The 26,633-nt window shown below is 57.5% G+C and overlaps 2 protein-coding genes and 1 long non-coding RNA gene across 10 annotated transcripts; 1 reads left to right on the forward strand and 2 right to left on the reverse strand.

Annotated features, from left to right (window-relative positions):
- Positions 1 to 365: 365 nt before the first annotated feature.
- LOC128853203 (uncharacterized) lies at positions 366 to 1,905 on the reverse strand. Its single transcript, XR_008451519.1, has 3 exons — positions 1,780 to 1,905; positions 1,156 to 1,444; positions 366 to 1,055 (listed from the first exon to the last, which is right to left on the reverse strand). It is a non-coding gene; the product is annotated as an uncharacterized LOC128853203 (long non-coding RNA).
- A 991-nt stretch (positions 1,906 to 2,896) lies between these two features.
- Positions 2,897 to 10,211, forward strand: AMER1 (APC membrane recruitment protein 1). 3 transcript variants are annotated; one of them, XM_054075960.1, is made up of 2 exons: positions 2,897 to 2,953; positions 4,845 to 10,197. In XM_054075960.1, the coding sequence occupies exon 2, from the start codon at positions 4,934 to 4,936 to the stop codon at positions 8,198 to 8,200; it is 3,267 nt and encodes a 1,088-aa protein (XP_053931935.1). In that variant the 5' UTR covers positions 2,897 to 2,953; positions 4,845 to 4,933; the 3' UTR covers positions 8,201 to 10,197. The 3 variants fall into 3 exon arrangements, with proteins under 3 accessions (XP_053931935.1, XP_053931937.1, XP_053931936.1); XM_054075962.1 differs by lacking the exon at positions 2,897 to 2,953 and adding an exon at positions 3,364 to 3,632 and having other exon boundaries at positions 4,845 to 10,211; XM_054075961.1 differs by lacking the exon at positions 2,897 to 2,953 and adding an exon at positions 3,389 to 3,598 and having other exon boundaries at positions 4,845 to 10,190.
- A 6,030-nt stretch (positions 10,212 to 16,241) lies between these two features.
- Positions 16,242 to 26,362, reverse strand: LOC104066251 (APC membrane recruitment protein 1). 6 transcript variants are annotated; one of them, XM_054075766.1, is made up of 4 exons: positions 21,989 to 25,249; positions 20,780 to 21,254; positions 20,375 to 20,459; positions 18,904 to 19,212 (listed from the first exon to the last, which is right to left on the reverse strand). In XM_054075766.1, exons 1-4 carry the CDS (start codon positions 24,149 to 24,151, stop codon positions 19,038 to 19,040), a joined length of 2,898 nt encoding a protein of 965 aa, XP_053931741.1. In that variant the 5' UTR covers positions 24,152 to 25,249; the 3' UTR covers positions 18,904 to 19,037. The 6 variants fall into 6 exon arrangements, 5 of the variants coding, with proteins under 5 accessions (XP_053931742.1, XP_053931740.1, XP_053931741.1 ...); XM_054075767.1 differs by lacking the exon at positions 20,375 to 20,459 and having other exon boundaries at positions 16,242 to 19,212; positions 22,322 to 25,249; XM_054075765.1 differs by lacking the exon at positions 20,375 to 20,459 and having other exon boundaries at positions 16,242 to 19,212.
- Positions 26,363 to 26,633: the final 271 nt, after the last annotated feature.

Below are 26,633 nucleotides of genomic sequence, written 5' to 3' on the forward strand. Positions count from 1 at the left end.
GGCAGGGAGATGTGCCAGGGGAGGGTGAGGTTGGACATCAGGAAAGGTTTCTTCCCCCAGAGGGAGGTGGAGCCCTGGAACAGCTCACAGGGAAGCAGTCACAGTGCTGAGCCTGACAATGTTCCAGAACCCTTTGGCCAAGGCCCTCAGCCCCATGGTATGAATGTTGGGGATGTCCTGTGCAGGGGCAGGAGTTCAACTAGATGAGTCTTGTTGGTTCTTTCCAACTCAGGACATTCTGTGATCCTACTCAAACAAGGCTTTGCTTGCAGGGAACAAGTCTATATTTACCAATAAAAAAGTTTGTATGTACCAATAGACACTTAGAGCTGAAGGCCTGAACATCCTTGGTGGGATGGGCCAGTCTAAGCACTGCTCACGCAGTGCCCCTCAGCAATGCCCCACCACCACAGTCAAACACTTCTGCTGCCACTTGTGCGGCTGGGAAAGAGTGAGAGAAGGAGGAGACACAGGGATAAGGTGGAATTCATCTCACAGTGCCCCACTGCCAGTGCCTGGGTGGCTTCCAGAATCCTCTTAGTATGTGGTGCCTGTATCCATCACTCTGCCCGTGAGCTCAGACTCACTGCAGGTGAATCCAAGGGGAATCCGCTCCAGGCAATGTGGTATTAAACACCCGCAGCCATGAGCATCGCCAGCAGTCATGGAGAATCCCAGTGCTGCCGGGGACTCCAGCTGGTGCAGCAGCTTTGCCATCGCCCTCAGGAGAAAATGCTGTTGCAGCCTTAGCAGTCTGAAACCTCAACCATGGGATCTGGAAAAGCAACTCGAGGGCTTTGGGGGAAGAGTTTTAAGCCAAGAAGCACAGAGGATATAAGAAGGATGCTCAGAATAACAGCCTGGTGACTGCAGAAAGGTTAGATGGGATCACGATTCCAGAGGCAGCATTTGAAGTCTCAGAAGGGATTTGAGCTCATGACCCAGACACCATCCAGTGCCACCACACATTCCTTGCTCGATGCAGTAAGCCCTTGGTGACAATGACCCAGCTCCATGTTTCACTTTTCCCAGCTGATTTCCTTCCAGACATCTGCCTGCGTTTAAAGTGAAGGAAAAGATCTGGAGCTTACCAACCAGCGCCCTCTGCCCTTTCCCCTCCCTAAATTCAATCAGGGATGCTCAGAACTTCCTTACCCAAAGAAGCGCTGGGCTAGTGGCCTCTCCCTGGTGCTGGTCCTGCTCTGACGCTTGTCAGAGACGGCTTCAGCTGCTGCTCTGTCCTTATCGTCCCCACCATGGGGAGGTCATACGAGTGCATGTTTTTTTGGGATGGCTGTCAGGGTCAGAGCACGGATTGAGCTGCACAAATCCCTGGCTAAAGCCCCGCTTCACTTTCTCCTCCAGCTTGTGTTTCGGGCAAACCCCATCAAAGCTGTGACTGATGGCAGCCTCACAATTGACACAGTCCAATCGTCTCCCTGGGCTAAGCAATAAAAAGGCTTTTGTTTAGAATGGCTAGAATCACAGAATGGTTTGGGTTGGAATGGACCTCAAAGCCCATCCAGTTCCAAACCCCTGCCATGGGCAGGGCCACCTCCCACTGGATCAGGGGCTCCAAGCCCCATCCAAGCTGGCCTGGAACCCCTCCGGGGATGGGGCAGCCACCACTGCTCTGGGCAACCTGGGCCAGGGCCTCCCCACCCTCACAGTTTTAACCCACAGAGAAAGCCGCTGCCTCATCCTGTTGAACCACGGTAACTGGAGCATCACACAGAATTGTTCGGTTGGAAAACATGTCTGAGATCAAGTCAACTGTACCTGTTCACTACTAAACCATCCCTGAGCACTTTGTCTGCCTGGCTTTTAAATCCCTCACAGGATGGGGACTCCACCACTGCCCTGGGCAGCTGTCCCAGTGCTCCATCCAACCTGAGAGAGGCTGGGACACCATTCCCGGCTGAAATGCAACAGTGAGCCATTAAACAAGGCTGTGTGTGCAGTGTGGGCTGCCTCTGCCCTGCTGATGGGGGTCGGGGGGGAGTGGGGGGCAATGAGGGGGGGAATGGGGGATGATAAGGGTGAGTCGGGGGGTGATGGGGGTGAAGGGTGGTGACCAGGGGAATGGGGATGATGTAGGTGAGTGGGGCAAGGGGGGGAGCGGGGCAATGAGGGGTGAGTGGGAAGCGATGGGACGTGATGGGGGGGGTGAATGGAGATGCGGAGGTGATGCGGGGTGAATGGGGGTGATGGGGGTGAGTGGGAGTGATGGAGCTGAAGGGGGGATGATTGGGGTGAGTGGGAGTGATGGAGCCGAAGGGGGGATGATGGGGCTGAAGGGGGGATGATGGGTGTTAATGAGGGCAATGGGGGTGATAGGGGGTGAAAGGGGGGCATGGAGGGCGAGTAGGGGGATGGGGGAGCAAGCGGCGAATGGGGTGAGTGGGGGGTGGTGAGTTGAGAGGGGGCGATGGGAGGTGAAAGGGAGGCGATGGAGGATGGAGGGGGGCGATGGGGGTGGGTGGGGGATGGGGGAGCAGGGGGCGATGAGGGCGACTGGGGGAGGGGGGGAGTGGGGGGCAAGGGGCTGGATAGAGTGTGGGTGGCGATGGAGGGTGGAGGGGGCGATGTGGGTGAGTGGTGGGCAACAGGGAACGAAGGGGGGATGAGCGGGAGCAGGGGGAGATGGGGGCGATGGGGCTGGTTGGATGGGGGTGTGGGAGGCGGCGGGCTGAGTGGGGAGTGATGGGGATGAAGGGTGGGGGCGATCGGGGCTGAAGAGGGGGACGGAGGGTGAATGGAGAGGAGCGGGCCGCTAATGCGCGGGTGGCCGAGGCAAACCCGCAGCCGCCGCCCGCCCCGCCCGGCGAGGTATCGGCGCTCGCGTGACGTCACCGCCGCGCGTCCCACTCGTTCCGGGCCCCGCACCATTGGCCGCACTGCGCTCGTGACGTCACAGCGGCCCCGCCCCCCGCGCGCTGGGACCGGCCCGAGGGTGAGTGCGGGAGCGGAGCCTCCGCGGGGGGACCTACCGCCTGCCCGCCCACTCCTCTCCTCCCCTCCCCACGCCCCCTCCCTCTCCCTCTCTTCTCCTCTCATCTCTCCCCTCTCTCTTCTCTCCCGACTCCCTCTCGCCCATTCTCCTTCACCCCTCTCCTCCCCACGCTCCCCTCTCCCTTTGCCTTCTTCTCTCCGCCTGTCTCTCTCCCCGCGCCCCTCTCCACGGCCACACTCCACACTCCCCTCTCTCCTCGTCCCTCTCCTCCCCACACCCCTCTCCCTTCTTCCCTCGCCCTTTCTCCTCTCCCCTCTCCCCTCTCCTTTCCTCTCCTCACGTGCCTCTCTGCCCTCACGCCCCGTCCCCGCTCTCCCCTCTCTCCATGTGTCGCTCTCCCCTCTCCTCCCCCCGCTCCCCTTTTCTCTCCCCACTCCCCTCACCCCTCGTCCCGCTCCCCCCGTTCCCGTTCCCCGGCAGCGAGGTTCCTGCTCCTTCCCCTACGAGCCCCCATGGCCTCAGCCTGGCCACGGCCGTGTCCGGCGATGCTGGCGCGGAGGCAGAGCCAGAGCCGAACGGAAACCTGATGGGGCTCCTGAAATCCGCGTTCTGTTCTGGTTCTCGAGCAGAGCTCCCGAAATCCCGGTTCTGTTCTATGCTCTCTGGTTTTGCTCTGGCGGTGGGTGCGGCTCCATGAGTGGTTTTCCTTCGGGCCTCTGGAACCAGGTCTATGCAGAGAGGCTGCAGGGAAAGCCCAGCGCTGCTCCAGAGAGCCTTTGGAAACACCGAGGGCTCCTGGGGACTCCCTGGGCAGAGCCCGGCTTTGGAGGCACCGAGGGCGCCTGGGCAGAGCCCGGCTTTGGAGGCGCCGAGGGCTCCTGGGCAGAGCCCGGCTTTGAAGGCACCGAGGGCTCCTGGGCAGAGTCCGGCTTTGGAGGCACCGAGGGCTCCTGGGCAGAGCCCGGCTTTGGAGGCGCCGAGGGCTCCTGGTAGAGCTGGAGAAGCCCAGGGTCGTTGGTAGGAAGGAGGTTTGCCAGCCGGCTGAGCTCTGGCTGTGGATCTGAGTGGGGTGCTGAGCGGCAGAGGCTGCAGGAGCTGGAGGCCATCGCTTGGGTGTGTTTGTAATTCAGGATCTCTGGCTGAAGGGAAGGGTCCAGCGGCCTCGCACCAGTTGGAGCAGAGCCTCGGGCACTGTGGCTCGGCCACGTGTTACAGCTTTGATTGCATTTACTTTCTCCACCCTGGGCTCTGCAGCAGAGACATCACTGATTTAGTTCTGCTGGTTCCGACACCGATCCAGGATCAGATTAAAACCAGAGATAATCGGGTCACAGAGGTTCCCGGGGGATGTGTTTGATGCGATCCTTCTCTGCTGGAGAGGGGATTCTAGAAACAACTGAAATCTCTTGAAAACCCCTGGAGCAAAGGGCTTTGTCCCTGGGTGCTGCTCGTTTTGAGGCTGCGTCCTCCTTTGCTCTCTGTCCAATTTTCCGCATAGCCCGGTGCTTGGTCTGGGAGAGCTGGAATTGGCTTTGGCAGTGCCAGTCCCTCTCCCTTCTGGAGGAGTCTGCTCTCTGCTCACAGGCGGCTGGAAATCCATCCTGATCGCCCTGGTGGGAAAAAGGCTAGGAATGGGAAGGGGTTGGAGCTGGGAGGCTGTGGGGTCAGACCTGCCTGTCCCTGGGCAGTGGGGATGCTGCCGAACGGAGACTTGTGGTTTTCCTGCCCTGGCAAGCGGGTAAATTTATGGCTTGTGACATTTTCATGCCTGGCTTTAGGGAGGCGAGGGGTCGGAGGCTTTGGCAGTTCTGCTGGCGATGAATCTCATGCCACCCCTGGCTCTGCACCGTGCGCTGCCTCCTCACCGCTCTCCCCTTTCTCTGTGCTCTAGATTCGCCACGATGCTCCATTCTCTGTGCCTGCACGAGGACTCTGCTCCCAGAGCCGCCGTTCCCCTCTGATGCACCCGCACGGGCCGCCATGGAAGCGGGCTGCCTGGAGGAGCCTGCCTGGTCCTGGGCGCAGCGCGGGCAGCAAGAGGGAAGCACCCAGAGGCAGGAGGAGAGCGGGCAGCGGCTGCCTGAGCTGGGCGATGCCTGCGTGGGGGCCGCGGAGCCGCAGCAGCCTCAGCTGCCCCCCGGCAAGCTGAAGAAAACGGCGTTGAAACTCTTTGGAGGGAAGAGGAGCATCTGCACGCTGCCCAGCTTCTTTGGGGGTCGGAGCAAAGGGCAGGGGAAAGCGGCCTCTAAGAAGGGCCTCAGCAAATGCCAGACCCACGACGGCCTCAGTGCTGCGGTGTGCGACAAGGGCGGCACGACACAGCCGGAAAACCCTTTGGAGGGGAGCAGTGACTCGCAAGCTTGCCTTCTGCCGAGCTCCCAGAGTGCTCACATGGCCCTGGCCCCCAGCACCAAGTTGAATTTGGGCCGGCGGGACAGCTCTCCACCTGGGAGCATCGAGGGCGGTGAGAAAAAGCCCACCGGGGAGAAGTCCTCCTGCCCCAGAGCCAAGAAAGGCCTGAGAGGGTTTTTTAACAGCATCCGGCGTCACCGGAAGAGCAAGGCTGCTGAGGGTGAGAAAGCAGAACTCGCAGAGTGGAACGGGGCTTTGGAGAAGGCCGTCAAAGCCCCTGGTGTGGGATTGGCGAGCGAAGGGGCTGTAGAGGGAAGGGGCCTGGGAGCTGCGCCTCTGCCTGCGGCTGTCCCGGGGAGCGCAGACGATGACGGCTCGGTGGGCACTGCTGCCGACTGCGGGGAGGCTGCCCAGCCTAGCGCTCTGCCAGTTGATGGGGGCAGCTCCGAGGGTGACGCAGAGGTGTTGGCAGGGAGAGGGGACGTTCCAGGTACGACATCAAAGGCTGACGCTGTCGTCTGTGCAGAGTTTGACAACAGCAATCAGCTGCTGGCCTTTCACCCAGACTTCCTGGACACCGACCCTGCCTGCCTACACTCTGGGGACTTGCTGAACCTCATCTTGGGAGACGTTGCATCTCTGAAGAGCTTTGATTCCCTGACAGGGTGCGGAGACGACATCGCTGAGCCCGACATCGCTGAGAGCACCCTCTCTGTGGGGCACAGCCGCGATGCTGCTAAACGAAGCTCCTGCCTGGTCACCTTCCAGGGTGGTGGGGAGGAGATGGCCATCCCGGAGGAGGCGGAGGATTTCCTCCCTGAGCCGTGGGACAGCAGAGCAGCTGAGGACAGGAGCTACGGAGCGCAGGTGTTGAGGAGCAGTTTGGAGACCCACGCCTCGCACGAGGCAGCAGTGCTTCCCTATGTGGGGGAGGCGATGGACGGTCTTGACCTCCTGACGCCACAGAGTGACCAGCAAGAGTCCGCCCCAAACAGCGACGAGGGTTATTACGACTCCACCACACCAGGGCTGGAGGATGAAGCTGGAGACGGGCTTGGGGAGCTCAAGAAGGACCGTCTTCCCAGAGACAGCTACAGCGGGGATGCACTTTATGAGTTTGACGCGCTGATGAGTCCCTCTCACAGGGAGGAATCCCTGTTTGAGAGCAAAGTCTCGCGCCCGGAGATCTTCAGCTGCTTCTTGGACTTGTGCCTCCCTGCCGAGGAGAGCCTGGTGCAGATGCTGGATCAGAAGCGAGGGCTGATGGAGACGGAGGAGGAGCGGCTGGTGGCCATTCAGAAGGAGCTGCTGTACTGGGAGCTGCAGAGGGAGCCGGTCATGAAACGCCTTGTTGTCCCCAACAAGGAGAAGTGTCCCCGGGAAAAGCCGTGCGTTGAATGTGAAAGCAGAGCAGCCAGCTGCGTCGGCAAGAACCAGAGCAGCCTTGGCAGGGAGCAGGTGGGCTCACACCCCCCACCCAGGTGTGCAAATGATGGGGGTTTGGGAGCTCAAGCTGAAGATCCCGAGTGGAGGGATTTTCCTTGGACGCCGTGTCCAGAAACCTGTTACGGTAGCCAAAAAGCCCAAGGAAGTTGCCTTATTCAGCTCCCACAGGAGAACGCGGGGTTCGATTTGGACCTGGACCATGAGTTGTCTGGGGGCCCCATCCAGGGTGGAGCAGCCCGGGCTGAAGCGGGGGTGTTCCCTGGCTGCAGACTCCCAGAGCAGGAGCTCAGCGACGGAGCGGACGCCCCCGGCGAGCCCGCTGTGTGCAGCGAGCCTGAGCACACGGTGAGCTTCTCGCAGGCGCTGGTGGAGTTTGCCAGCAGTGGGACCCTCTTCTCCAGCCTCTCCGAAAGCCTGGGGAGCTCCGGCTCGGGCTCTTCCTTCACCCAGAACCTCCCTGCCCTCCCCACCATGGTCACCTTCGACGTGGTGGATGTGGAGCAGGAAGGGGAAGGGGAGTGCGAGCAGCATCCCGAGCTGAACGGTGGTGAGGACATCGCCGAGGCCTTTGATGATGGCTTCAGCCAGAAAGAGTCGCTGGCTGAATGTGAGGAGCCAACGTCTCCGGGGTGCGTGCCGGGCTCCTTCCTGAGCGGCAGCTGGGGCGTTGCCAGCCTTCCCCGGCACCTGCGCCTGCACGGGCTGAGCCCCTGCTGGCCAGCACCACTCTCCCTTGACCGCAGGAGCCGCTCGCTCGACGCCGAGAGCCTGGAGTTTGAGCTGGCGAGCTTGCAGGTTGCCAGGAGCGGCCCTCAGCCAGGCCAGCCCTGGGCAAAGCAGGAGGGTGACAGAAAGGACACATGCGGAGTGAGGAGGAGCAGGAGCAAAGGCGAGGGTGTGCTGGTGGCTCCCGACGGTGGCTCGAGCTGGCCGGGCTCGCAGCACCTCCAGCACGACTGTGTTACGGCTGCCGGGAGAAGCGAGCTCTGGGGTTTGGCTGCGGCCGTGGCGATGGAGAGTGTGTGGGAGCCATCGGAGCAGCCAGGCACCGTGTCCCCTTTCCCGTCTCTTTCCTGCAGTGTCGCTGGAGAGACTTTGGACAGGAGGCCCCTGCTCAGGCCCTCCAGTTTGCCCTTGCAGAGCGAGGGACGGTGTTCCTGGGAGGTGGATGGCTCCTCGCGGCACCACGGAGAAGCCGGTGCCAAGACTGTGGCCCACGAGTTCCTCCCGGGAGAACTGGAGCCCAGCCGGTCCCTGAGCTTTGGTTTTGCTTCCTCCCTGGAGAAGAGCGCCAAGTGCCGACCTGTCGGCATCGCCCAGGGCGTGCCGCAGCATCCCAGTGTCAGCTCCGACACCGGGAAGAGCCCAGAGTGCTGCGGAGATGGCCTGAAAGGCAGAGCCCTCCCTGGCCACACAGTGCCTGCCGTGAGTGTCACCGGAGCCGAGTAGCTGCTTGGGGAGTGAGCAGAAAGGGCTGGAAAGTGCTGGAAGGGGGAAACGGGACACGAACGAGGCACGTGCAAGTGACTGGAATTGAGACCTGGGCTGATCGGGGTGAGCTTCTCTCCCGCAGCTGTGGGACGGGATCCGGCGTCTGCAGATGCTCGGGTGGGGTTTGGAACTCCCTCCGGGATTCATACATTAACGCTGAGGCTCTGCCTTGTTTTCCAGCCTGAGCCGCCACACGGTGCGCGCTCCCTTTGCAGCTGGAGTAAAAGCTGGGAGCGCCTGTGGCTGCGAGGCTGGTTTGGGTTTTTCGTGTAGGACTGGGGCTGGGGAGGAGCGTGGGGAAACTCATGAGGGAAAGTGGGTTTGTTCTTCCTCTTCTTGGAGCAGGTTTTTGTTCACACTCCCTGGGAATGTCGTCCATCCAGGTCTGGGTCTGGGGAGGCTGGGAGGAAGGGTGCAGGTGTTCGGCACAGCGAGGACAGCAGAGTCAGCCGCCCGGGGAACATTGCGGTAACTTTATTTATGGTATTTTTCCCTCATCCCCCAGAAAGGAGGAATTCTGTGTGCAGGTGGAGGTGTTTTCCAGGTGTAGGTTTAACTTGCTTGAAGAGACGCGCTTTCCTGGAGTCCCCGTTAAGAACAATGGGTCTGTCTCTTCTTGGTCATGGTCTGTCTGCCGGGTGTGCAGTTCGTGGTTGAATCCTTCCATGGTCTTTGTCCCTCGCTCCTCACCTCTCCCGTGCGGTTGCCACATGGACGAGCCCGTTGGGATAAGCTGGGTTTGCGAGGTGCCTGGAGCTGCGAGGTTGCAGTGCCATTGCTCTCCTCAAAGGGAGTTTGTGTTTAGGTTGCTTCAAATTGTTTACAGGTGTTTTCCTTGCATAAATTCACACCAGAAAGTATTCTCTTTGTGGGATACGGCGTGTAACGCAGCCTAAATTAGGCTTCACAACTTCTTCCTCCTCACTAGGGGGAAGAAAAAATCTGGAGGTTGCTGCAGGGTTTGGATTTCTTTTCCGTCCTGGGAGGAGCGTGGAGGAGGGACTGAAGTACAGAGACAGTCCTGGAAACATCTCAGGCTGTTGGTCCTTGAGATTCTCCCACCTCCTCCGTGATCTCAAACCCACTGTCTCCAAACCAAACCTGCCTGTCCGTGGCCTCCAGAGCTGCTTCTTCTGTTCCAGCTTCGTGTTCTGCTTTTCATTCCGTTACCGATGAGGAGTTTTGTTTCCCGCTGTCCCGAGTTGCCCTGTTTCCACCTCACTTTGCAGCAGAGTTTGTAGCATTAAAAGAAATCATCTTGGGCTGGAGAGAGCGGAGTTTTCTCCCCTCTCTGGAGCAAAGTGCAGGGCAGGGCTTTCTGCCAGATAGACCTCACCCAAGTCAGGAATAGCAGTTATCTTTCCCAGGTCCCTGGGAAAATCTCCCCTGAGGAACTCTCCTGCATCTGTCGCATCAGGGCAGCTCTGGCTCCAGTTCTGGGCTGCGGCTGTTCCCTTGCAGCAAAACCCCGTGTCAGCCCGTCGAGAGATTCTGTGTTGGATCCCGCAGCCTGAGGGGTTTTATTTGTTTTTTATACACGTAGAAAACAGTCACATTTTGTGGGGGTCCACAGCGGGCTGAGCACCCCTGCTGACCGTACCCGGAGGGAGATCGTGGGGTGGGAAGTGGGTGGACGATATAGGACTGCGCGAGAAATTAGCACCATCTGTTCACACAGATTATTTAATGTATAAGCTAATCTGATCCTGCGGAGATAGGTGTGTTAATAAAGGCTATAAGAGGCGCGTGTAAGATCAAGCCCACGTGGTCAGCCATGTCACCTCAATAAAGAAACTTGCTGCCACATCACCATGTCGTGTCTCAGCTGCGGCATCCGGTGGCTCGCGGCCAGGAGTTTCCAACAGGATATAGGTTTTGGGGTTCCACAATGTGATACAGTGTTAAGAGTTTCAGCGGGCACAGCCAAGAGAGCAGCGAGCATAGCTGCTAAGTTTTTTCGGAGTTTCGGTGAGTAGAGCCAAGAGCCACAGCAAAGCAGGAGCAGCGGGAAGAGCTGCTTAATTCTGGATCTGGGACCTTTAAGAAGATACCGAGTACAGGTGAGCTGCTGGGGAAAGATGGAGACCTCAGTAACAGAAGAGGAAGAAATGATAATAAGCACGTGGAAACAAATACTAAAAAAAAGGTGGCAAGCTGGAAGAACTAATGTTACAAAAGATGCTTTTATGGAGTAAGAAACGGGGTTATTATCCAGACACAATAACATCATTTAATGTTTTGAATTGGAGAGAAATAGGGAACAGGCGGTTTGATAGCGCTTCATGCGGAGACAGAGTCAGTATCCTTGTTAACCACATGATGCCTTTTGTTTGATACTTTGAAAGACTTAAGAAACAGAGGGATTGGGCAGAACAAGATCTTTCACCCCTCGCCTCCTGAGACGAGCCTCCATCTGCTGAGGATCTGTTAATGGAGCAAGAGGAATTTCCTGTCTTAACTGCCGATCCAGATTCTGCATCTCTATCTGAGTTTCAACACCTAAATTCAGGAGATCTGGTGACGTGCCCAAAGAATAAACTATCTCGGTTGGGGTGAAAAAGTTTTCTTGTTGGTGGGTCAGATGATGAAACAGACTCAGCTTGTCCAAAATATAAACACAGCCTTAACCTCGCAGGTTACTGTGAGACCGTATGATCCCTGTTTATTTTGGCATAAGGTAAAACAACAGGCTGTGCAGGAAGGACTTTGGGTGTTGTCCGAGGCAATAACTACACCCTTAAAGGAACGTGACCTGAGTCCTGCGACAGCTATGGCATTCCCAGTAGTCCGGGGGGACCCAGGACAGGGAATCATGGATGAGCACAGGCCACATGCCTGGAAAGTAATACAGGAACTTCAAAAAACTCTTAAACACAGTACGGTTCCAGCTCCCCTGCAACAATGCAATTAATTCGGTTATTAACTATGGAAGAAATGACACCATATGACTTCGCCCAAATTGCAGAAATTGTGTTTCAGACTGTTCGGTGTGCAGTTTTTCAAAACATTTGGACTCCAAGGGCAGAAGAACATGCGATACGGAACCTGCAGCTCCCCGAGTCAGACCCCCGACATGGGAACGGTGCAGATATTTTAACAGGAACTGGGCAGTTTAGTAATGCACAGCATCAGGCTCAGTGGCACCCTTCAGTGCTTGAACAGGTAAGAGCAGTAGGGCTTGAAGCACTGATGGGAACAGCCGAGATCGCTGAACCGAAGGATAAATATACAACAATTACACAGGGAGTTCGAGAGCCATTTTTACAATTTGTAGAGAGGCTGCGGGCTGCTGTAGAACGCTGAGTTTTTGATGGCTATGTCAAAACAATGTTGATCACACAACTGGCACGAGATAATGCTAATGCAGATTGTAAAAAAATAATAAATGCCTTGCCAGGTGAGCCGACTCTTGAAACTATGATCATGGCTCGTGCCCAGATGGGGTCGGCTGACCAAAGAATGGCTGCTGTCGCTGCTGCTATGGCAGCCATGGGAACACCTGACAAAGGATGTTGTAAATGTAACCAGACTGGACATCTCAAAACTGCCTGTTCAAATAGACGAAAAAGGAATAGTGGAACTGCTAAATCAGCAAATTACATCAGCTGTTAGCAGATGTCTCAGGTGTGGGAAAGCTGGACACTTTGCTAAGCAATGCTGGTCCAAATATTGCATAAATGGAGAGATGCTACAGCCGGGAAACGGGAGACAGAGCGCAGGGGGGCGCGCCCAGACACAAATACCCGTGCCCATGAAGAACACTTGGTCTCCTGCCATGCAGCCCCAGGCCTTTGCGTAGGGCTGGGAAGACCCCTTCCGTATATTGGAGTGGATCTTCTTACCATTTTGAACAAAAAAGGCTGCTCCAGGATTGTATGAGCTGTTAGCTCAACTCATTATAAAAATTCGAACACAATGTGTGGAACTATTGGCATGAGATCCGGAATGCATTGTTATTCCTCTATAAATTCAATATTTTGAATGGTGTCTTGCCAATAGTTCTGCACTTCAAGCTGCTCTCCTGAATTTTAAAGGCCAGATATCGTATCACTTTCCTTCCCATCCACTTTGTAAACTGGGAACTCAAATCTCTATCACACAGAAACTGTTAAGCCAAAAGCACCTGTTGACAGACCCACAGTTTTCACAGATGGGTCTGGGAAAACAGGAAAAGCTGCTGTTATATGGTTTGATGGCCAAAACCGGCAACATTTAATTGAGCATCAACAAGGCTCCCCACAAGCGGTGGAATTATGAGCATTTGCATTACATTGGCATTTCTACAGTTCCCACAAGCCATAAATGTGGTAACCGACTCTGCTTATGTTGCAGTCCTAGTACAGAGATTGGATAAAACAGTTCTTGAACAAGTAACAAACCTCCTGTTGTTTGGAGTTAAGAAGCTCCTGTGGGAAACCATACAAAAACGCAGCCTACCCTATTATATTCTACACATAAAAAGCCACAGTGACTTACCTGGTTTTATAGCAGAAGGAAATGCCCGGGCTGACCAATTAGTATCTGCAGTAGCATTGGGACTGGTACCAAACATTATGCAACAAGCAACTGCTTCTCATCAATTTTTTCACCAGGGTCACAGAGCACTCAAAAGACAGTTTCAACTTTCTACTACTGAAGCTCGATCTATCGTTGCCTCATGTCCTGATTGTCAAAGACAACATTTTCCAACAGTCTATGGAGTAAGTCCTAGAGGCTTACAGGCCCTACAAATTTGCCACTAGCCACTGTCTCACCACACCGTAGATGCCTGTAGCGGATGAAAAGCTTCAGAGCTCCGAGCTGGGGACACAGCTCAATGATTACATGGGTGCCCTGGGCATAAAGCGGCACAAGGAGCTTCTCAGGATCCAGCATTCCTGCAAGCAAGGCCTTGCTGGAAAACCACACTGGGAGGTAGCTGTCATCATACAAATGTGTTTCGCACTTTGAAGTCGTTTCTTTTTTTTTTACTCTTTTTCCTCCAACACCCAGAAACAACAGCATGGCTCCACAAAGGAAGACATGGGTATCGAGTAGGATCACAGGATGTCCTGAGTTGGAAGCAACCAAGACTCATCCAATCAAACTCCTGTCCCTGTACAGGACATCCCCGGTCTGTAAAGATCCTGAGGCTGAGCTTTAGCATCGTCCGCGGTTCCTCTCCCATGGGAGTCTGCCAGCCAGGATGAGCATCTGCCTCCCACTGGTGAGGAAGCTGCAGAGCGCAATGCGGTCTCCCCTCAGTATCCTCCGGGCTGAACAGACGAAGTGCCTTCATCCGCTCCTCACACTATGCCTCTCTCAGTCCTCCACCACCTTGCAGGTTTCCTCATGGCTCTTGTGAGCTTTCCCTTGGCCGAGGGATGGGTGGGACAGGCAGGGTGGCTGCGGGCTCTGAGCTGGGGACACAGCTCAGCGGTAATGTGGGTACCCTGACACAGCAGTGCCAAGGAGCTCCTCAGAGTCCAGCATCCCTGGATCTCTCTGGGATCCTGGCTGGGACCAGGCTGCTGGGCAAAGCAGGGCCTGGCCCTGTTCCTTAAGCCAAGTGTGGCAATTAGCAGCCAGCTCATTAATCAGTGCAGCTGTTGAGGATTTGTGCCCAGGAAGCTCTTCTGCCTCCACTTCTGCTACACAGCCCAGCCCAGCACACTTGGCTGTGCTTCCATTCCATCTTTACCTCTCTCAGCCCCTGCTCAAGGCAGAACTCTCTCCTCTGGGCTTGGCGAGTACCAGTTGAGGTAAATCCCTTCCCGGAGCATACAAGGCTGTTGAGTCTGGCAGAGGAAGGACTCGCGGCTCGGGGACCTCCTTGCTGAGATTGGTGGCCTGGGAGAAACCCCTGCAGGCTGGCAAAGCCCTTGGTGCCCCCTGAAGGCTGCAGAGATGGGTAAAGTGGAACAGAAAATAACATTTCACCCCAGAAACCAGTAACAGTGAAGAGAAGCAGGGCAGGATGCTATGGGACAGAAGTAGGGGGCGAGCAGTTTAATTGCTGTCACATGGAGCAGGGCTGCATCACACCCCGAGCATCCTTGGTGTAGGGCAGAGCTGCTCAGCGCGTCTCTCCCTCCGACCGGGCTTTTCCCCTGCGCTGCCCCATCTGTAAAGGTGTCAGGCAGAGCTGCTGGCAGAGCCTGGATGTGCGGCTGGGGAAAAAGTCCCAAGCTCTGACTGGCTCTTGCCTCCCTCCAGAGATCCTGAGGCCGAGCTTTAGCATCATCCACGGTTCCTCTCTCATGGGAGTCTCTGCCAGCTGGGATGAGCATCTGCCACCCACCGGCTGCTCCTCAACATCCTGGGATAATCCCTGTTCTTTACTCCCACCGGGCTCAGCGGCAGCAGCAGCAACGCATTCACTTTCCTTTTAGATCCCCTTCCCATCTCGTTTGACCCGCAGCCCTCGCCCCGATGGGCGCTGCCAGACGCCCAACGCCTCGTGCTCTGCACCTTTGAGTGGGGATTTCAAACGAGGGAAGAAGTGGAGTTGTTTGTGCTCGCTCTCTCTCGGTGCCTCTTGGAGGCTGCCCTCATTTTGCATTTTCGGTCTTTCCTTGAGGCCCTGTGGGACAAAGGGGATGAAGCTGCGGGCAGGGGCGGAGTGGCTGCGGATGCTCCAAGGCAGCAGCTCCTTGCGGAGACCCACGAGTGACCCAGCGATGCTCCACATCCCTCTGATCTCAAGTGGAATATTGGGGTGGCCCTTGTGTCCCCTGCACCTTGGTGGCAGAACCCATCTCCATCTTCTGCTCCACGTCTGGCACTGCCAGCACTTTGCTGTCTTCCCTGGGAGCTGATTCAACTTCTTCCCTGTGCCCGTGGCCCCTTTCCCATCTAGCTTGAGAGGAATTTGTCCCATCCCATCCCACCCTGCCGTGAGCCAGCGTTCCCAGCCCGTGGCTCCTGCTGGGCCAGCACGGCCATGGATGGTCCTGCGTATCCATCCTGGGGACAGGGATGCTCCAGCATCGCCGCAGCAGCTGGGTTTGTGGTTTGTGGCATCACCACGGGGCTCTGGGTCCCCCCGTGTCTCAGCCTGAGGTCTCGTTGCCATCTCCACAGCGGCCACCGGCTTTGGGTGCTGCTCGTGGCGGGGGCTCCGTGCTGGAGGTTTAGTTTTAATCCTTCTATTTTTAGTATGAGGCTGAAATCTGGTTTATGGTGGAAGGATTTGGGGGAAAAAGAAAATAAATATTTTCTTTCTGTCACGTGAGCTGCCAGTGAAGCGTTTTTTGGGGGGTTTGTTGGTTTTGTCTGTTAGAAAGGAGGGGGATTAAGCCAAAAGGAAAAGCAGCCAAGCAGCTGTTCCAGACACTTTGGGCATGGAAAACACAGGAGCAGCAGCATCCAGAGCAGCCTCCCATCCTCCGGCTCCCCAAAACCCACCCGCTGGAGCCGGGGAGCCCCTGAATGGGGGTAGAGATGGGGTATGGAGCAGCCAGAGCTTGGGAAGCAGCCGGAGAGCTCAACTTTCAGGAACTCATTTTTGAAGGGTCGAGAGCCAGGGGCCGTCTAGTCTGAGGAGAGATCTCATTGCCCTCTGCACCTCCCTGAAAGGAGATTGCAGCAAGGTGGGGTTTAGTCCCTTCTCCCTGGTAGCCAGTGACAGGATAAGGGAAAACTGCCTGAAGATGCACCAGGGGAGATTTAGGTTGGATATTAGGGAAAAATTCTTTACTGAAAGAGTGGTGAAGTTTTGGAATGAGCTGTCCAGGGCAGTGGGGGAGTGTCCATCCCTGAGATGTAAAAGCCAAGTGGATGTGGTGCTCAGGGACAAGGGTTAATGTTGGATTTGGCAGTGTTTGGTTTAGGGTTGGACTTGATGATGTTAAAGGTCTCCCGCAACATAAATGATTCCATGATTCAATCTCTTCTGTTGCCTTTTCCCATCAAAAAAGCCACTTCAATTGCTAATAATCAAGGCATGGGAAGAGACGGGGAAAAGATTAAATCAAGCATAAAATAAGGAGGGAAACCCAACCCCCAAGTGAAATCCATGTTTCTCTAAAAATCAGAAGTTTATTCATGAGAACTCAGTGAACAGAACATTCATTGTAAACCACAATCAATACATTAAGAAGTTTAAACGGCCGGGAACAGTGAGGCCAGAAAGAGAAAGGAGAAACCCCGACATTCAGAGAAGTTGGGCCCCCGGGAGGAGCCACCTCCGCTCCCAGGGCGCCCGCAGAGCAGCTCCACAGATGAACATCGACGGGGAATCACGGGGCCACCTGGGACAAGGGAGAACTCCCTTTTCCTTTAAAACTGAGGCTTCTCTAGATTCTCATTTCTCGCTTCACGCAGGTGCAGCTCTGGGCTGACCCAAGACGGTGAGAAGAGCAGGGAGCCCCGGCAGGAGAGCTGGGAGCTGCAACATCAAGGGCAGAGGGAACGGGCATGGGGGCGCGGGGCCGAGCACCCAGGAATGTTTGCCCAGCTAGCCGCCCGTCCAGCCCCTGTTCCCGGGAGGCGGAAACCCATGGAAGAAAAGCTTCAGAAAAAGAAAGCACCGGGAGGCGAAGAGCTGGTTAATGGACAGACATAACAACCTGTGTAGAGCCAAACGTTGGGTGGGATCACCATCGCTGCTGACCATGGCGGCGGGGAAGGGGAAACATTTCCTTTTGGCTGTCGGTTTTCAGCTTTTCACTTGCCTTTTGCACACCTGTCGGACACGGTTCTAGTCAGCTTAGTTCACGCCCGTGCCCGGCTGCAGAGAGGCTCTTCCAGCCCTCATGCCCCATGCAGGGCTGCAAGCTCCACAGGGGCTCAGCTCCTCTGGAGTTGGGCGAACAAGGCAGTGCATTCATCCAACTACAGCAAACCCAAAAGCGGGAGCAGCCACGGCACCTTCCGTTGCATCTGAGCTGACTGCGAGCTCTCCTTGCGCTCCTGACCCCAAAGTTCAAGGCAGTATTAATCCAGGAAAACACTTCAGGGGTGCCAGCAGCGCAGGCAGGACAGGGCTGCAGCTCCCCAGGCTCCAGCCCGGCGCCACAGGAAAGGAGAAAGTGGAAAAGCCCTGCTGATCCCATGCAGACCCCAGTGCTGTTTGAATGAACGATCCTCAGGCACAGAGCAAGTGATGCTGCCTGTGCAAGGGCAAAAACCGAGCTCTCAGCCCGGAGCACCAAGAAGAGGGGAAATTTATCACCGGTTCCAAGACCATCACCGGGCACCAATCAGCAGCATCTCCTGCCCAGGGGGTTCAGAAAAGCCTCAGTTTGGGATTCGGTTTAAGAGATGGGCAACAATTCTCACAGGGAGAAATCACCGAAGTCCATAAATTCCGCTTAAAATTAAAGCTTAAAACACAATAAAAACAGAGTGTGGCAGAGCAGAGTCAAAACAGAGACATCCCAGGGAGCGTCTTAGCTGTGGAGTGGGGCTGGGCTCCAGCGCTGCCCTCGATGGAACGCGGAGCAGCAGCACAGGAGAACGGAGAGTGAAGTGCTTCCCCTGCTCCACACAGGCAGGGGCAGCAGCAGCGATCATCGCCTTTCCTCATCGGAACAGGAAACCACCCCGCTTGAAAGGACAACGCACACGAGGAAAAGAACAGCCCATCAGATTTCCCCATGAATAGAAAATGCAAACCCATACAAAAATAGAAAAAAGTGACCGTTTTCTATGCGTATAAAAAAAAATAAAACCCCTCAGGCCCCAGGATCCAACACAGAATCTCTTGGTGGGCTGACCCGGATACCGGGGTTTCACTGCAAGGGAACAGCTGTAACCCAGCACTGGGGCCAGGGCTGCCCTGATGGGAGGGATGCAGGAGAGTTCCTCAGGGGAGATTTTCCCAGGTACCTTGGCAAGATAATTGCTATTACTGACTTGGGTGAGGTCTTTCTGGCTCAGAAGCCCTTCTCCGTCAAAAGCCTCAATCACCACTCTCACACTTGAGTTCCTCGGGTAAGGCAGTGTGTGACTAACGGCTCGATCCCATAAAGGCCAGGAGATCTGCTCCTATTTAGCCTGGGACACACGGCGATTTGTGGAAGAGTAGGGTCAGAGGCAGTGAAATCCAACTTCTCTGAGGCAAGGTGGATTTACAGCTGGGTTGCACATTGACAAATCTGATTTCTTTGGGTTAATGGGGCAGAATGAACCAATAACCCAGCAAATCAGCTCCAAAACCACTGCTAGAAAACTCATTTTCCACCAAGAGAGCTTTGCTTCATTGAGTTCACATCGAATGAAGAGGAGAAACCTTTGGTACAAAGTCAGATAACCAAGTCTTGGCTGCATCGCCATCACACATTCATGTTCAGTTTATGCTGAGGCTTTCCATGACGAACCCACAGCAAAGGAATCAGTCCCAGAGTCAGGCATCCACACCTGCAGGGGCATTTCAGCCCCAAGACACGTTCCTGCCTCCTCAAGGCTTTGGCAGAGGCTGTGGGTGTCTGAACAGAATGCTGTGCAACCTCTGAACCCGCCAGAGCCTTTGGTGGCACATGGAAAGAGAAGAGTAATTAAACCCCAGTAATGAGCTGCTGCTCAGGCCAAGCACAGTGACTGCCCACCCTCATGGCAGCATCCCCAGTGCTACCAGCAGCCAGTGCTTGCAGTTCATATGTTGGGAGGGCGGCGAGATGGGCAGTGCTGAGCCCTGCCTCCATCCTTACTCTGAGCAGGAGGGGAGCCCGTTCCAATTAGGCAACATTCATTAGCAGCTGCTTGTGCGCTGCACGAATAAGGCCAGGCTGTGCTCACACCTTGGAGGCCAGAGGACCCTTCGCTGGCCGACCGTGCTCTGTGCTCCAGGTGCGGATGCGGAGTGGCAGTGGCATCAAGAGCCACATCTGCCCCATGAAATCCTCTCCGGTAACATGGAGGGGCTGGAGAAATAAAAGGTGGGTTGGCAGGATTCTGTGGGAACTCCCTGCAGCAGCACCCATAGAACAGCGGAACATGAAGGTCTAAGCCCATGGATCCAGAGGTGGGTCTGCTCTGGCCTCGGCCATCTGTGCGGGACAGAAAAGAACACCAGAATAACAAAACCTTGGGCAAGCACAGCCTGGCTCTGCCTTTCCCTGCTCCTTCACACACACGAGCATGGGGCAGTGAGGAGCCTCGGCTCAAGAAGCAACATCGGGACCTTGCTTTGCTTGAGGGGGAAAAACAAACCCAAAGCAGCTCCTTGTACCAGTAAATCCAGCGATGGCAGGGAGCTGCTGACATGCCCAATCACAGCCACGTCCCTGCGAGAGAGCAGCAGAGGGTTTACTCCTCAGGGACACGACCCAGCAGGAAAAGCAGGATAGAGCTGGGCAGAGCAAGCCCTGCCCTGCACTTTGCTCCAGAGAGGGGAGAAAACTCCGCTCTCTCCAGCCCAAGATGATTTCTTTTAATGCTACAAACTCTGCTGCAAAGTGAGGTGGAAACGGGGCAACTCGGGACAGCGGGAAACAAAACTCCTCATCGGTAACGGAATGAAAAGCAGAACACGAAGCTGGAACAGAAGAAGCAGCTCTGGAGGCCACGGACAGGCAGGTTTGGTTTGGAGACAGTGGGTTTGAGATCACGGAGGAGGTGGGAGAATCTCAAGGACCAACAGCCTGAGATGTTTCCAGGACTGTCTCTGTACTTCAGTCCCTCCTCCACGCTCCTCCCAGGACGGAAAAGAAATCCAAACCCTGCAGCAACCTCCAGATTTTTCCTTCCCCCTAGTGAGGAGGAAGAAGTTGTGAAGCCTAATTTAGGCTGCGTTACACGCCGTATCCCACAAAGAGAATACTTTCTGGTGTGAATTTATGCAAGGAAAACACCTGTAAACAATTTGAAGCAACCTAAATACAAACTCCCTTTGAGGAGAGCAATGGCACTGCAACCTCGCAGCTCCAGGCACCTCGCAAACCCAGCTTATCCCAACGGGCTCGTCCATGTGGCAACCGCACGGGAGAGGTGAGGAGCGAGGGACAAAGACCATGGAAGGATTCAACCACGAACTGCACACCCGGCAGACAGACCACGACCAAGAAGAGACAGACCCATTGTTCTTAACGGGGACTCCAGGAAAGCGCGTCTCTTCAAGCAAGTTAAACCTACACCTGGAAAACACCTCCACCTGCACACAGAATTCCTCCTTTCTGGGGGATGAGGGAAAAATACCATAAATAAAGTTACCGCAATGTTCCCCGGGCGGCTGACTCTGCTGTCCTCGCTGTGCCGAACACCTGCACCCTTCCTCCCAGCCTCCCCAGACCCAGACCTGGATGGACGACATTCCCAGGGAGTGTGAACAAAAACCTGCTCCAAGAAGAGGAAGAACAAACCCACTTTCCCTCATGAGTTTCCCCACGCTCCTCCCCAGCCCCAGTCCTACACGAAAAACCCAAACCAGCCTCGCAGCCACAGGCGCTCCCGGCTTTTACTCCAGCTGCAAAGGGAGCGCGCACCGTGTGGCGGCTCAGGCTGGAAAACAAGGCAGAGCCTCAGCGTTAATGTATGAATCCCGGAGGGAGTTCCAAACCCCACCCGAGCATCTGCAGACGCCGGATCCCGTCCCACAGCTGCGGGAGAGAAGCTCACCCCGATCAGCCCAGGTCTCAATTCCAGTCACTTGCACGTGCCTCGTTCGTGTCCCGTTTCCCCCTTCCAGCACTTTCCAGCCCTTTCTGCTCACTCCCCAAGCAGCTACTCGGCTCCGGTGACACTCACGGCAGGCACTGTGTGGCCAGGGAGGGCTCTGCCTTTCAGGCCATCTCCGCAGCACTCTGGGCTCTTCCCGGTGTCGGAGCTGACACTGGGATGCTGCGGCACGCCCTGGGCGATGCCGACAGGTCGGCACTTGGCGCTCTTCTCCAGGGAGGAAGCAAAACCAAAGCTCAGGGACAGGTTGGGCTCCAGTTCTCCCGGGAGGAACTCGTGGGCCACAGTCTTGGCACTGGCTTCTCCGTGGTGCCGCGAGGAGCCATCCACCTCCCAGGAACACCGTCCCTCGCTCTGCAGGGGCAAACTGGAGGGCCTGAGCAGGGGCCTCCTGTCCAAAGTCTCTCCAGCGACACTGCAGGAAAGAGACGGGAAAGGGGACACGGTGCCTGGCTGCTCCGATGGCTCCCACACACTCTCCATCGCCACGGCCGCAGCCAAACCCCAGAGCTCGCTTCTCCCGGCAGCCGTAACACAGTCGTGCTGGAGGTGCTGTGAGCCCGGCCAGCTCGAGCCACCGTCGGGAGCCACCAGCACACCCTCGCCCTTGCTCCTGCTCCTCCTCACTCCGCATGTGTCCTTTCTGCCACCCTCCTGCTTTGCCCAGGGCTGGCCTGGCTGAGGGCCGTTCCTGGCAACCTGCAAGCTCGCCAGCTCAAACTCCAGGCTCTCGGTGTCGAGCGAGCGGCTCCTGCGGTCAAGGGAGAGTGGTGCTGGCCAGCAGGGGCTCAGCCCGTGCAGGCGCAGGTGCCGGGGAAGGCTGGCAACGCCCCAGCTGCCGCTCAGGAAGGAGCCCGGCACGCACCCCGGAGACGTTGGCTCCTCACATTCAGCCAGCGACTCTTTCTGGCTGAAGCCATCATCAAAGGCCTCGGCGATGTCCTCACCACCGTTCAGCTCGGGATGCTGCTCGCACTCCCCTTCCCCTTCCTGCTCCACATCCACCACGTCGAAGGTGACCATGGTGGGGAGGGCAGGGAGGTTCTGGGTGAAGGAAGAGCCCGAGCCGGAGCTCCCCAGGCTTTCGGAGAGGCTGGAGAAGAGGGTCCCACTGCTGGCAAACTCCACCAGCGCCTGCGAGAAGCTCACCGTGTGCTCAGGCTCGCTGCACACAGCGGGCTCGCCAGGGGCGTCCGCTCTGTCGCTGCGCTCCTGCTCTGGGAGTCTGCAGCCAGGGAACACCCCCGCTTCGGCTGGGGCTGCTCCACCCTGGATGGAGCCCCCAGACAACTCATGGTCCAGGTCCAAATCGAACCCCGCGTTCTCCTGTGGGAGCTGAATAAGGCAACTTCCTTGGGCTTTTTGGCTACCGTAACAGGTTTCTGGACACGGCGTCCAAGGAAAATCCCTCCACTCGGGATCTTCAGCTTGAGCTCCCAAACCCCCATCATTTGCACACCTGGGTGGGGGGTGTGAGCCCACCTGCTCCCTGCCAAGGCTGCTCTGGTTCTTGCCGACGCAGCTGGCTGCTCTGCTTTCACATTCAATGCACGGCTTTTCCCGGGGACACTTCTCCTTGTTGGGGACAACAAGGCGTTTCATGACCGGCTCCCTCTGCAGCTCCCAGTACAGCAGCTCCTTCTGAATGGCCACCAGCCGCTCCTCCTCCGTCTCCATCAGCCCTCGCTTCTGATCCAGCATCTGCACCAGGCTCTCCTCGGCAGGGAGGCACAAGTCCAAGAAGCAGCTGAAGATCTCCGGGCGCGAGACTTTGCTCTCAAACAGGGATTCCTCCCTGTGAGAGGGACTCATCAGCGCGTCAAACTCATAAAGTGCATCCCCGCTGTAGCTGTCTCTGGGAAGACGGTCCTTCTTGAGCTCCCCAAGCCCGTCTCCAGCTTCATCCTCCAGCCCTGGTGTGGTGGAGTCGTAATAACCCTCGTCGCTGTTTGGGGCGGACTCTTGCTGGTCACTCTGTGGCGTCAGGAGGTCAAGACCGTCCATCGCCTCCCCCACATAGGGAAGCACTGCTGCCTCGTGCGAGGCGTGGGTCTCCAAACTGCTCCTCAACACCTGCGCTCCGTAGCTCCTGTCCTCAGCTGCTCTGCTGTCCCACGGCTCAGGGAGGAAATCCTCCGCCTCCTCCGGGATGGCCATCTCCTCCCCACCACCCTGGAAGGTGACCAGGCAGGAGCTTCGTTTAGCAGCATCGCGGCTGTGCCCCACAGAGAGGGTGCTCTCAGCGATGTCGGGCTCAGCGATGTCGTCTCCGCACCCTGTCAGGGAATCAAAGCTCTTCAGAGATGCAACGTCTCCCAAGATGAGGTTCAGCAAGTCCCCAGAGTGTAGGCAGGCAGGGTCGGTGTCCAGGAAGTCTGGGTGAAAGGCCAGCAGCTGATTGCTGTTGTCAAACTCTGCACAGACGACAGCGTCAGCCTTTGATGTCGTACCTGGAACGTCCCCTCTCCCTGCCAACACCTCTGCGTCACCCTCGGAGCTGCCCCCATCAACTGGCAGAGCGCTAGGCTGGGCAGCCTCCCCGCAGTCGGCAGCAGTGCCCACCGAGCCGTCATCGTCTGCGCTCCCCGGGACAGCCGCAGGCAGAGGCGCAGCTCCCAGGCCCCTTCCCTCTACAGCCCCTTCGCTCGCCAATCCCACACCAGGGGCTTTGACGGCCTTCTCCAAAGCCCCGTTCCACTCTGCGAGTTCTGCTTTCTCACCCTCAGCAGCCTTGCTCTTCCGGTGACGCCGGATGCTGTTAAAAAACCCTCTCAGGCCTTTCTTGGCTCTGGGGCAGGAGGACTTCTCCCCGGTGGGCTTTTTCTCACCGCCCTCGATGCTCCCAGGTGGAGAGCTGTCCCGCCGGCCCAAATTCAACTTGGTGCTGGGGGCCAGGGCCATGTGAGCACTCTGGGAGCTCGGCAGAAGGCAAGCTTGCGAGTCACTGCTCCCCTCCAAAGGGCTTTCCGGCTGTGTCGTGCCGCCCTTGTCGCACACCGCAGCACTGAGGCCGTCGTGGGTCTGGCATTTGCTGAGGCCCTTCTTAGAGGTCGCTTTCCCCTGCCCTTTGCTCCGACCCCCAAAGAAGCTGGGCAGTGTGCAGATGCTCCTCTTCCCTCCAAAGAGTTTCAACGCCGTTTTCTTCAGCTTGCCGGGGGGCAGCTGAGGCTGCTGCGGCTCCGCGGCCCCCACGCAGGCATCGCCCAGCTCAGGCAGCCGCTGCCCGCTCTCCTCCTGCCTCTGGGCGCTTCCCTCTTGCTGCCCGCGCTGCGCCCAGGACCAGGCAGGCTCCTCCAGGCAGCCCGCTTCCATGGCGGCCCGTGCGGGTGCATCAGAGGGGAACGGCGGCTCTGGGAGCAGAGTCCTCGTGCAGGCACAGAGAATGGAGCATCGTGGCGAATCTAGAGCACAGAGAAAGGGGAGAGCGGTGAGGAGGCAGCGCACGGTGCAGAGCCAGGGGTGGCATGAGATTCATCGCCAGCAGAACTGCCAAAGCCTCCGACCCCTCGCCTCCCTAAAGCCAGGCATGAAAATGTCACAAGCCATAAATTTACCCGCTTGCCAGGGCAGGAAAACCACAAGTCTCCGTTCGGCAGCATCCCCACTGCCCAGGGACAGGCAGGTCTGACCCCACAGCCTCCCAGCTCCAACCCCTTCCCATTCCTAGCCTTTTTCCCACCAGGGCGATCAGGATGGATTTCCAGCCGCCTGTGAGCAGAGAGCAGACTCCTCCAGAAGGGAGAGGGACTGGCACTGCCAAAGCCAATTCCAGCTCTCCCAGACCAAGCACCGGGCTATGCGGAAAATTGGACAGAGAGCAAAGGAGGACGCAGCCTCAAAACGAGCAGCACCCAGGGACAAAGCCCTTTGCTCCAGGGGTTTTCAAGAGATTTCAGTTGTTTCTAGAATCCCCTCTCCAGCAGAAAAGGATCGCATCAAACACATCCCCCGGGAACCTCTGTGACCCGATTATCTCAGGTTTTAATCTGATCCTGGATCGGTGTCGGAACCAGCAGAACTAAATCAGTGATGTCTCTGCTGCAGAGCCCAGGGTGGAGAAAGTAAATGCAATCAAAGCTGTAACACGTGGCCGAGCCACAGTGCCCGAGGCTCTGCTCCAACTGGTGCGAGGCCGCTGGACCCTTCCCTTCAGCCAGAGATCCTGAATTACAAACACACCCAAGCGATGGCCTCCAGCTCCTGCAGCCTCTGGCACTCAGCACCCCACTCAGATCCACAGCCAGAGCTCAGCCGGCTGGCAAACCTCCTTCCTACCAACGACCCTGGGCTTCTCCAGCTCTACCAGGAGCCCTCGGCGCCTCCAAAGCCGGGCTCTGCCCAGGAGCCCTCGGCGCCTCCAAAGCCGGGCTTTGCCCAGGAGCCCTCGGTGCCTCCAAAGCCGGGCTCTGCCCAGGAGCCCTCGGTGCCTCCAAAGCCGGGCTCTGCCCAGGAGCCCTCGGTGCCTCCAAAGCCGGGCTCTGCCCAGGAGCCCTCGGTGCCTCCAAAGCCGGGCTCTGCCCAGGAGCCCTCGGTGCCTCCAAAGCCGGGCTCTGCCCAGGAGCCCTCGGTGCCTCCAAAGCCGGGCTCTGCCCAGGGAGTCCCCAGGAGCCCTCGGTGTTTCCAAAGGCTCTCTGGAGCAGCGCTGGGCTTTCCCTGCAGCCTCTCTGCATAGACCTGGTTCCAGAGGCCCGAAGGAAAACCACTCATGGAGCCGCACCCACCGCCAGAGCAAAACCAGAGAGCATAGAACAGAACCGGGATTTCGGGAGCTCTGCCCGAGAACCAGAACAGAACGCGGATTTCAGGAGCCCCATCAGGTTTCCGTTCGGCTCTGGCTCTGCCTCCGCGCCAGCATCGCCGGACACGGCCGCGGCCAGGCTGAGGCCATGGGGGCTCGTAGGGGAAGGAGCAGGAACCTCGCTGCCGGGGAACGGGAATGGGGGGAGCGGGACGAGGGGTGAGGGGAGTAGGGAGAGAAAAGGGGAGCGGGGGGAGGAGAGGGGAGAGAGACACATGGAGAGAGGGGAGAGCGGGGACGGGGCGTGAGGGCAGAGAGGCACGTGAGGAGAGGAGAGGGGAGAGGAGAGGGGAGGGGAAAGGGGAAAGGGGAGAGGGGAGAGGGGAGGGGAAAGGGAAGAAGGGAGAGGGGTATGGGGAGGAGAGGGACGAGGAGAGAGGGGAGTGTGGTGGGGAGACGGGAGCGGGGAGAGAGACAGGGGGCGAGGAGAAGGCAAAGGGAGAGGGGAGCGTGGGGAGGAGAGGGGTGAGGGGTGAAGGAGAATGGGCGAGAGGGAGCGGGGAGAGAAAAGAGAGGGGTGAGATGAGAAAAAGGAGAAGATGGAGAGGAGAGGAGAAGAGAGGGACAGGGAAGGGGCGTGGGGAGGAAAGGAGCGGGCAGGCGGTAGGTCCCCCCGCGGCGGCGCCGCTCCCCGCACTCACCCTCGGGCCGGTCCCAGCGCGCGGGGGGCGGGGCCTCCGTGACGTCACGCGCACCGCGTGGTGACGCCGCGGCGCGGCTGTTCCCGTGACGTCAGTGGGAGGGGCTGGAGGAGGGGCTCGAGTCAGGGTGTGGCCTGAGTGGGAAAGGACATCAAAGCCCATCCAGTCCCACCCCCTGCCATGGGCAGGGACACCTCCCACTGGATCAGGGGCTTCGAGCCCCATCCAACCTGGCCTGGAACACCTCCAGGGATGGGGCAGCCACCACTGCTCTGGGCAACCTGGGCCAGGGCCTCCCCACCCTCACAGGGCCTCCCTAAGATCAATCTCCCCTCTTTCAGCTCTAAACCATTCC

Source organism: Cuculus canorus, chromosome 10 (genome assembly GCF_017976375.1).
Source record: "Cuculus canorus isolate bCucCan1 chromosome 10, bCucCan1.pri, whole genome shotgun sequence".
Classification (NCBI taxonomy): Eukaryota; Metazoa; Chordata; class Aves; order Cuculiformes; family Cuculidae; genus Cuculus; species Cuculus canorus.